Below are 11,402 nucleotides of genomic sequence, written 5' to 3' on the forward strand. Positions count from 1 at the left end.
CCTCCCTACTACAGCGGTGGCAACGACGAGATTTCCAGAAGGGAGAAGAGGAGGACTGTCGCCGATTTGGGAGGACGAACGGTGACGAACGACGACTGTAAGTCGCCGGATTTACAGAACCACGGCGGCGGCAACGACGTTCTGCAGAAAGAGAGGAGCTAGAGCTCGATTTGCAGAAGGAGATGAACTAGGGCTCGGGCTCCACCGACGCTTCGAATCGAGAGAGAAGAGATCCACTCTCGTCGGGTTACAGCAGCAGCGACGTCGCGGATGGAGGCGGCGGCCGCTCGCCGGCGACGGCTGGAACGGCCAGAATACAGCGCGACGGCAGCTACACAGGGAGCAGCAACAGATCGATTGAGAGAAGAGGAAGGAAGGAGGGCGCAGGGCTGGGCTCGACGGCAGCCAGCGCCGGATTCCGGAGCCACGGCGGCGGAACTCCTCGATGACGGCTGGAACGGGCGAGAGAGGGAGAGGATCGATGGAGAGAAGGGGGAGGATTCTGGATTGAGAAATGAGAGAGAGAGAAACCGAGTTTGAGGAAGAAGTGGTTTTGGGCCTGGTTCAGTTGGGCCGGATACTATTTCTTTGGGCCATTTTTTTTTATTCTATGTGGGCCGAATTTCTTTAATTTTCTTGGGCCTGTTTGAGTTTTGTTGGGTCAATTATGTTGGACTCCTATAATTATTTAAAATGGGCTTCAAATTCATATAATTGGGCACCTATTATTTATTTATTTAGGCCCAATAAGACTTATTATTTTAGGCTCTCATTATTAATCCTAATTATTTTTAATTAGTGATTAATTTTAATACTTACTAATTATTAGTTGGTAAGTGAGTTAGATTAATTCAAGATGAGTAGATTATTAAGATTAATAATCCGACCTCATAAGACGAGCTTAAATAGGATTAGCATCTCATAATTTAATTAAAGGAATATGAGTCATGCATAATCATTTCACGCATCCTCATTTATTGAGATTTTTCGAGAATTAGAATCTTATTTTATTTTCTCGGATTAAAGGTCAAGCACCAGAGTTAGAGCTAAACCGTGAGTCTGCTATTCAGGTGGGCTTTCTATGTATAAACCAAAATTATATATTAGAATTGCTAAAACTTTATGCTTATGAATTTAAATGATATTGTCAATGCCTAAATGCTTTATGTTTTATTATTAATTGCCTATCTGATGTTAATCGAATTCGGATTCTGGATGGGACCGCAAATCCCTTCGGAATTAGTGTACACCCTTGTGATCGTGAGTCATCTAGCGGGTTGGCCGATCATAGTGTCCGTAGAGGGAGGCCTCCCTCTCGGCACGAGTTACTGATATGGTGATTAATGATATAAAATACCTGTACAGGTTATTGATAAAAGAAATGATAATATTTTGGTAAATACGAGTCTTTAAAGGAAAACCCTCGTATCTTACTACTGTTGAAAGGCTTGACAATAAAATATTATGCATGTATGTAAATTTCGGCAAGTGTCCACTAAGTACTCCCGTACTTAGCCCTGCATGTATTTTTAAATGTGCTGGTTGAGCTGTGATCGAGGATGTAGTGTGCAAGCGGAGCTTTTGTCGATCTAGGATGATTACCTCAGAGTAGAGTATATGTCTTCATACATATACTCAAATTGTTATTCCGCTGCGAACACTGATTATGTTAAGATATTATGTCATTTGTCAAACAATATGTATTATTTAATAATGTACTAAAACCATTGAGTACCCCGTTTTGGGATAATATTATGTACGGTCCCCTTGTGGCCTTCGTTGATATCTAGATATTTCGATTGATTTCTTTATACAAGTCGAGTCATCAAGAAAACGAATATGCCCTTTCTAAATCCCGCTCCTAAATTCCCTCCCTTAGTCGCGGTTTTCCCGAATTTGCTATCCTTAGCAAGTGCGGTCGTGACAATTACTCCCTCCGTCCACAAATTAAAGGCCTATATGAAAAAACACGGGTTTTAAGAAAAAGTGTATTTTTATTAGTTGAGTGGAGAAAGGATCCCATTTTTTAAGAAAAAGTGTATTTTTATTAATTGAGTGGAGAAAGGGTCCCACTTTTTTGTAAAGAATCTTTGACTGTTTTGATTAAATAATGAATAAAAACTTACCAAAAATAGGTAGGCCTTGTTTTTGTGGACGGACCAAAAAGGCAAGTAGGCCTTGAATTGGTGGACGGAGGGAGTAATAAATATTAAAATAATTGCAAGTTAATAAGTCAAAAAAATTACGAGCAATTAAATAAAAATATAAAATACGAAAAAAATGGCTAAAAATAATTACAATAATAATATATTTTACATTCTTTGATTATTTCATAAAAGTACAAGTTAATGAAAACATCATAATAATTGTAAAACTAAAACTAAAATTAAAATTAAAAAATATAAACGAATGACTATAATTTAATGTCATACGTTGAGCACATCGATATCGATATACAATAAAAATATACTATAGGACAATATATCATAATAAATTAGCTAGGGAACTCGAAACAAAAAATTAAACATAAAAAGAAATTACTAGAGTAGCAAAAATAATGTCATACGTTGACGCATCGAAAAATAACTAAATAAAATTGTACAAGAGGACATTATATGCAATACATTAGTGAAATAAGAAAGAATAGCTAAAATGTTTAGAATAATTTCATACGTTAACTACATTTTTTTATTATTTCATAAAAATACAGGTTAATGAATAAATCATAACAAATTAGTGAAATTGAAATAGAACTTATCCAGTATGCAATACCTTGCCCTTTGTCAACCAAACTGATCCAGTATGCATTCTGCCCACTCTATTCGCATTTCATCAATTTCACTTCTAGAATAACTGTCTTTTGTAAACTATAAAACACACACAAATATAATGAATTAGTTATAACAAATTAGTTAGTAATTTAGTATTTAACTATGCACATTACTATACCATTGATTGTAGCGAACTTGAGCCAAGATCCCTACAAGTTTCGATGATTTCTCTCATATACTGCATTATGTAGAACCCACATTGCTTCGAATCAGGTTGCAGAGGAGCCTGTGTTACAAACAATGTATTAGAGTGAGATTATCACCTACTCCTTGTTTGTCGTATACAACTAGAAGATACGTGCATACCTTTACGACTACCCAAGTTGGTGACTTTTTCTCATTCTCTCCTTTAGATGCACAAAACATCGATAAGGCCCTGCATAGATTTACAAAGTACAGAAAAATTAGTAATACCTTCGACTAACTATAATAAGTATTTAAGGAAAAAATCAACAAAACTTACATATTCACAATATCTTGCCAAACGCTATCACGAATGCGATGAGAAAGAGGATCCAGCAAAAAGACAATCTTGTTGTAGGGTTGGATGACCGTGAGAATCCAATGAAAACTACAAAAAGATATACAATAGTAAAAACACATTCTGAAAATCCAAATGAAGTTGAAAGTGAACTGCCATCGGGGGCGTGGCTGAAGGGGATGGTGTAAGGCGATGCTCACCAAACCGACTTTCGTTCCTATATATTTCAAATATTTCCTATACCCATATAAATTTGAAAATGTATCATGACACCTTACTTACCCTATATTACATGGTGCCAACACGAGTTGATCGATTGATGCACCAATCAACCTATCAGCTAAAGCGCGTGCTCTTTGGTCTTCGGTTAACTTGTCAAATTTTGAGATCAAATTTGGATTTACAAATCGAAATCTAGTAAGTATGTTTTCTTTTTTCATCTTCTGGTGAAGGAACCTACCAATTTCACCAACAAATTAGAAAAACATAATAAATCAAATTGTGCCAATATTAATAGTCTGAATAAGTAGATAAAAAACTTACCACATGTAGGAAATTATACAACAATCCGAAATTGGCTTTAGCAAACAAAATTTGTTGATATCCTTGAGGAAAATATAAATCTTATATTTCTTGCCGAACACATCATCAGGCAAAGTTATTGATTGACCAGCTTCCCCACGTACAAGCTGGAAGTAGGACAGCAGCAACTCCAACTTTTCAGGCAAACATTTTGTGCTCATTGACGTTCCCTAAAAATTCAAAATTAAATGAACTCCGCAATACAATGACAGCATGATATAATGAATTTTAAACACGTACCTGCAAGCTAACATGTTCGTTAATTAGTTCAATATCACTGCCACTAGAGATAGTATCATCATCCTTGTGACATGATAACTTCACCCTCTTCTGATTCACATCTTTTGAAGTAAGGCTTTTGATGATCCCTTCTAGCTTTTTTATGTAAGCATCTCGATACTCAATAGATCTCTGTTCAGACGTCTTCGTTTTCCATAGCCTCTCTTTAGGAGGATCGAGATACATTGTTTCTTCTTTGATTTGTTTGGTTTTCTTTTCTTCATTGTCTTTTCTTCTGTCAACTGAATAAATATATGTAAGAACATTGTACATACAGAAATGACAAATCATATATAAGAATTTTAGTGCATGATTATAATCCACAAGTTCATAAAATAAAACTATATGAACATTGCATAGAAAGAAATGACAAATCAGATAAATACATGTCTTGTCTTTCCTTGCTCTTCGTCTGACTGGTTCATGTGGTGACGGTGATTTCAATTTACGCTTTGCCTTGGAAATGTCCATCTTCGTCCTGCTTTCTTTACAGTCATTGCAGTTAGCAACAATCTCTTTGTCAGTTTTTGCACATTTCTCTTCTTCAAAGCCTTTCTTTCCACCAGCTACATAAGCATATATCCTATTAGTAGAGGAGCTAAAGCACTATGTAACACACAAGTTTAGGTGAGAAGCCAGACGATCAAGTAACCCACAATTTAAGAAAAGAACATGTAAGGACATTGGATCAAAAAATAACTAATTACATACATGCATTCTTTTTCCTTAGACATCGTCTAACATGTGTGCTGGAAGATGTTGAATTCAACTTTTGTTTCCCCTTGAGAATGCTCCTTTGCATCCCACTTTCATCTTCAGCAATTTCATCCCAGTTATTCTCGTGTAATGGTTCTTTGTAAACTTGTTCAACTTCCTTTTCCTCGGCATCCTTCTTTCTAGTCACTAAACAAACAAATCATATCAACTAGGAATCAGTCAAAACGAGCAGGACAATGCATATTATTGGAAGGTATCTAAGTCATAAAGCTTACGTTTTGGAGCTCGAGATACACGTACGAATATGGATAGGCCACTCTGTTCTTCTATGTACTCACATATGCATCTGTCACCGATCTCAACGAGATTCGCATCACAATAACTTCGCCATACAGACTCGGGAAACGCCAAGTCCCCGCTACGCCTCTTTAAGATTTTTGTTTCCCATTTTTTCCCACGTTCATCGACGAGGGATATGATATTTGGGATCTTAAGATTGTAAGTTTTTATTATTGTTCTTGGGAGAATCTGTAATTATAATTATAACTAAGAATTCTATATTGTGTATCTACAAAATCATTATAACTAAAGTCAATTTTGAGAAAGTATGATATAATTTATTACCAGCCTCCTCCTTCTTGCTTCTGTTAGTACTCTCCACACAAAATGAGGATTTTCCGGTCGGAAGGCCTGTCCCGACATGAAGATGTCACCATCACAACAATGTGTAGCTTTGCTTCGAACTGAATAAGCATATATCTGATTAGTCAGAAAAGCTGGGAACTATAATATCCACATAATATGAAAGAATGATGTAAGACCATTTAGAAGATAAAGACAGCACCATGTAACTCACAAGTTTAGTTAGAAGCTAAAGCACTGTTGAAATTAAAAAACAACTAATTACATTCATGCATGCATGTATTCTCTTAATCTCTTTTCTCACACTCAACAAACAAATCAAATTAACTATGAATCTATCAAATGTGGCATGACAAGCATATTATTGGAAATTATAAAAGTCCTTAAACTTACGTTCATGAGCTCTATTTATACGTATGCGTATGTATAAATCAATGCGCCCTTGCATGAACTCAAAGATGCATACATCGCCTATGTCAATGAGGTTCGCTTCGCACACTCTTTTCCATCCCCCTGCGGAGCACCTATATGATCCCTTGTCCTTTGAGACAGTCACATCCCATTCTCTCCCTTGTTCATCGACGAAGGATATGACATTTGGGATCTTAAGATGGTAGTATTCTATGACTCTTTTGGGGAGATACTGCAATTATAAAGATAAGTTAAAATTTTGGACTAGCATAAAGTAAACATAATAAACAATGTATTTCTATTATGTGTGTGTATCTACAAAATTATACTATTATCTATTACTGAACATAGTAAGTGATGAAGGAAAAATAGAAGATTGATTTGATTACTTTTGAACATGGCATATAAATTTGTATAATCCAAGGATACACAGTTTCTAAACATCCATAAAGTAAATTGTAAGAGAGTATATAAAACAATTTATTACCAACACATTTTTTTTGGCAGGTTTTGCTCTCCACGCAAAACAAGGAATTTCTGGTGGAACAGCCAGTCCCGGTTCGGAGATTTCAGCGTCATCTTCGAGTTTCTTGTTTCTTCGTGTGCTCGGAACTGAATAAACATATATATTTGATTAGCAGTGGTGTTGTTCCGAAGCGTCAGCTATTTTCCGCCGCCGCCGCCTCCGACGCCGGCGGCGAAATAAGCACAACGGTTGGAAATCTATGCTTCCTTCCGTAGATTTAAACATCCGACGTCGAATCGAGTCGGAATCTCTCTGAACCTACTTCAAATTTACTCAAAAGGAAGAAGATTGAAAAAAAAACAATTCTCTTCTTTTATTTAAACAGCTAAACAGAAATACAAACTACTGATTTTCAGGCCAACGGAAAAGGCAAAGCACAGCACTAGCAGACAAAATAACAAGAAAAAAAAATAACAAAAACAAAAACAAATTAGCACTGATTTTACGCTTAGGTATAATTGCCCTTGGAGGTGAGAAAACAGAGACGACACAATTAACGAGGCCGTGGTAAAAGAAGAGGAAAAGGAAATGGAAAGAGAAGGGAAAGGTGGTGAGAGAGAGAGAAGGGCATATGCAGATGCAGTACACAAACCCCTTCCGTCGATTTAAACATCCGACGTCGAATCGAGTCGGAATCTCTCTGAAGCGTTGAATCAAAATAAAATGAGAGAAATAGTAGTTACCTCGGCGACGATGAGGATGAGGAGGGGTGTCCATGGTTGGCGTAGGTAGCTAATGGTGAAGAATGAAACCACCTCTGAATCTCTCTCTAGGAGCCTCTGATTTCGCGTGAGCTAAACCTCTTCTCTTTTTCCTTCTTCTTCTCCTCCTTTGTTGTGATTCCCCTAATTTTGTTGATATTGAATGCATCTTTACTTGTTTCCTCATCAGTGGCCTGAGCTTCCCATCTTTCTCGATTCTCAGACTGCTCATGTTTCCGTTTCTAGTATTTTCCCGCCTTTCTCTCTCTTACTTTTGCAGTCGCTCCTGCAAAAACTTTATTATCGACACCAATAACAAATTGTTTCTATATTAAAAAAAAAAAAAAATTATTGATGCATCATACAGTACATTAATATTTGGATAAGTTCTGCTTTTAACAGTTTTTTTAAAAAGTATAAAAAAATACGTGAATTTATTAATTATAATAATTTTAATACGAATTCGCTTTTCACTCAAATTAAAATGAATGTGGCACTTCATAATATTGATATAAATAAATCATGCATTTATAGAAAGGACATCATAAACACATTATCTCAACGTCGTGGATTTTTTAAACAAATAGATATTTCTCAGTTCAAATTAAACAGAATCATGAGATATGACCATTGTTTAAAAAATTTGGTTCATTAAATGTCTTCTTCTGTAAATACATCAAATTCTTTTTGGAATCCGAATCTAGCTGTCATTTGTAACAATAGATATCAAGATTCGTCTGAAAACGATTGATACATGAACTATGTTTTCTTCTCATGATATTTCAAAAATGTTATTTTCTCTTTTTGTATCATATTAGACTCTCTCTATTTCTCCTATAAAATTATAACATATTTATGTCTCTAAAAATAAACCTCAAACAACATTTTTTTTATTGGGTTGGTTTTACATGCGGTAACCGCATAGTATGCAACCGGGTTGGGTTCGTTTTGAACGTATCTATAATATTTTTTAGAGGTAATAACCAAAGATGTATTGTGGTGTAGTAGTTGAAATCACCATCTTACTTTCTACTTAAAGGGTGCAGGTTCAAAACTCAATAGCAATAGCTACATATTTTTTCTTGTTTTTGTTTTTAATATATTTTCTGTTAATTTTTTGTTTTTTTTTTCTTTCTATTTTTCGTTTTTTAATTGCTTTATCTTGTGAAATATGATATTTGCTCGTACTTTGATGAATTTTACATAAATATATAGTCTGAATTTGGACCCCTGGTCTTAATGGAAGTTGTAGTTCGTCTCAATACAAGTTCGTAGGCGCAAACGGGTCATAAATTCAAGTTCGGACGAAAGAGATATGACCGAAACAAGAAAGTCGTGCGCAGCAGTGAATAATGTCCGACAGAATTTCCGAATTTTCGGGATTTTGCGGGATTTTGGAATTTTATCAGTATTTTCGAGCTCTACACTGTATTAATCTACTGTGCCTATATATAGGTCTTCTTTAGACCCATTAAGGGCTCCCAACTTTAGTTTTGAGTTATATACGTTTTCATTGTTTTCTAGTTTTTAGAGTTTGGATTGGATTTCTACAAGGATTGGAGATTCAAGATCGTTCTTTCAGTTTTATATAATTCAGTTCTTTCATTTGTTGTTTTTTTAATTATGTTTATATTTTATTTTGCTATGCTTGACTAGTTTCTTTATCTGATTTTAGGGTTTATAAATAGTTAACTGAATTCATGTGATTAATTTGTTAATACTTATTTGCCTTCCAGTTTATGATTCATAATTCCTGGTGCTTGAATTCTTGTGAATTATCTTATCAATAGTTTGCATGTGTAACTATTCAGTTTGAGACCAAGCGGAGATAACTGTTTAGCGAATTCAAGAATGTGTGATATGATTTTAACCTTGAGACTTGGATGAGATAGGTGGATTCTTAGGTGCTTTTGGGAGTTAGTAGATTTTCTTGAGACATGGCGGAGATAGATAATTTACTAATCTACGATCATTGCTGCTCTAGCGAGAGTAATTGACTAAAGGGTTAATTGCATAAAAATACATGACCTTATTCGAAAATCTGGTTTTTTGATAATCTTTTTAATTGTAGGAAAATTTTCGTCCACATTTCAATTTATTGCAATGTCTGTCCGGAGTAATTTTCCGACCAATTTAAATCTGAGTTGGCAGCCGGAATGCCAACGTGGCATCAAAAATGCCAAATCACACCCCCCCCTCTCTCTCTTTCCCGATCCCTCTGCCCCCATCTCTCTCTCTTCCCCCATCCCCCTTTCCCCTCTCCCCGTCGGCTCTCTCTTCCCTGCAGACCCCTCCCACGTCACTCTCTCTCTCTTCCACACACCACGACGTCGCGTCCTCCTCCGCCGCCGCCGCCCTCACCCGCTGGATCGTGCCGCTCAGCGAATCTCAGCCACGTTTGTCGTTCCATCTCCATCTTCCTCACGCACTCATTCCGTCCTCGCCAGATCAATAGACAACTCCCAAGTGAGCCTCCACAACCCCCAAATTTCACCACCTCCGTCGGGCTAGGCCAAAACTCCTCAATCGTCGGGGTGTTTACAAGTGGTCAGCTACCACCGAGCCAGGCTTCGCTATCGATCGAAAATTTTCAAATCAGAAAATCATCTCCAATTTCCGACAGCAAGGCCGTTCACTTTCCCTTCCAAAAATGCCCAACAAAAAAAAATCTCAACATAAATCGACGGGAATCACCCACAAATCTGGAAAATTTCTCAAATGCGGCAGATCTAGGACAAATATAGGGCACTTCGTGGAGCCCTTGAACCCCATCGCGGAGGTCCCAGGAAGTCCACCACAACCGCCCACAACCACCATTGTGGCGGCGGATCTGGGGTGGATCATCGGTGGATCTGGTCATTGGATGTCGCCCCATGTTGTTTTCTCCATCTTCCAACGATGGCATCTTCCAACCGAACAATCTGTCGGGAATCGAGGTGGAGGGAGAGAGAGAGAGAGAGGCCGGCGGAAGTGGCGCGGCGGAGGTGGGGAGAAGCCGGCGGCAGACTGTAACCAGCAGCGGCATCTTCTGAGCCCACACCAGCGTGCCTCGGAGGGGTGTGAGAAGGGGGAGGGAGGTTCGCCGGCCGGAGGAAGACGTGGCGGGCTCCGGGGTGGAGGTGGAGGAGGGGAAGGGGGTCTTCGGGGGAAGAGAGAGAGAGCGCGACGGGGAGCGAGAGAGGAGAAGAGGGGGTCGTGGGGAGGAGGGTGGGCGAGGGGGAGAGGGTGAGAGAGAGGGATGGGAGGGAGGGAGGGGGGTAGGGGGATGGGGGAAGCGAGAGAGAGAGAGAGAGAGAGAGAGAGAGAGTGACGTGGGAGGGGGGGGTGTGATTTGGCATTTTTGATGCCACGTTGACATTCCGGCTGCCAACTCAGATTTAAATTGGTCGAAAAATTACTTCGGACGGACATTGCAATAAATTGAAATGTGGATGAAATTTTTTGCTACAATTAAAAAGATTGTCAAAAACCAGATTTTCGAATAAGGTCAGGTATTTTCATGCAATTAACCCTTGATTAAATGTATGATCTCTCATCATAACTGGATTAAACTGGTAAATAGTATTAATAGATTGATTGTGTGAATTTAATTAATGAATTTACTTCCTTAGGATCAGTTGTTTTATCATTAGATTTCTTACCTGAATTTTATTTATTGTTATTTGAGTTTAGTTTTATTATTCATACATCATCGATTTTGTTTGCCTGTCTACTGTGATAGGTTAAATTAGGAGTACTTAGAGTTATTTCGCTTATCAGTCCCTGAGGATACAATACTCGATTATTTTTTATGTGCTACAATTATAATGTGTTAGTTGCAGTTTGCGTTGCTAATAAAATAATGATCATATAGGTAATGACTTTTTATTACTATAACGATTATTTGACCAAACTAACACCATAACAGTTAGCTATCATCAAATTTTCATTTCCAGGCAATTCAACATAAAATTAGCCAAATCCAAAGTAATTAAAATTAAAATTTCCACAAAATTAGAGAATCAAATAAGCAACCCAACACACTTCAATATCCAAACCGCACCAAAATTCAAGACAACGAAATGTATAGATTCACAGGAAACAAAAAGTAATGAAATGTACACAAGATGAATAGTGAATAATCATAACATTAATTCATAATCATAACCCTAAATGATTTGGTGGAATTGGGATAAGACATAATCTAGGTCAAAATGTATTGATGAAGCAACTTATGCTAAGGATAAAATTAT

The 11,402-nt window shown here is 37.3% G+C and overlaps 1 protein-coding gene across 2 annotated transcripts; it reads right to left on the bottom strand.

The window, feature by feature from the left end:
- Positions 1-1,553: 1,553 nt before the first annotated feature.
- Positions 1,554-7,479, bottom strand: LOC130994820 (uncharacterized). Of its 2 annotated transcripts, XM_057919893.1 has the most exons (15): positions 7,153-7,479; positions 6,431-6,555; positions 5,926-6,175; positions 5,515-5,633; positions 5,166-5,418; positions 4,885-5,076; positions 4,560-4,739; positions 4,135-4,415; positions 3,856-4,064; positions 3,595-3,768; positions 3,295-3,402; positions 3,138-3,207; positions 2,950-3,057; positions 2,773-2,867; positions 1,554-1,955 (listed from the first exon to the last, which is right to left on the bottom strand). In XM_057919893.1, exons 1-14 carry the CDS (start codon positions 7,184-7,186, stop codon positions 2,784-2,786), a joined length of 2,187 nt encoding a protein of 728 aa, XP_057775876.1. In that variant the 5' UTR covers positions 7,187-7,479; the 3' UTR covers positions 1,554-1,955; positions 2,773-2,783. The 2 variants fall into 2 exon arrangements, with proteins under 2 accessions (XP_057775876.1, XP_057775875.1); XM_057919892.1 differs by lacking the exon at positions 1,554-1,955 and having other exon boundaries at positions 2,542-2,867.
- Between the last annotated feature and the right edge of the window lie 3,923 nt (positions 7,480-11,402).

Source organism: Salvia miltiorrhiza, chromosome 7, assembly GCF_028751815.1.
Source record: "Salvia miltiorrhiza cultivar Shanhuang (shh) chromosome 7, IMPLAD_Smil_shh, whole genome shotgun sequence".
Classification (NCBI taxonomy): domain Eukaryota; kingdom Viridiplantae; phylum Streptophyta; class Magnoliopsida; order Lamiales; family Lamiaceae; genus Salvia; species Salvia miltiorrhiza.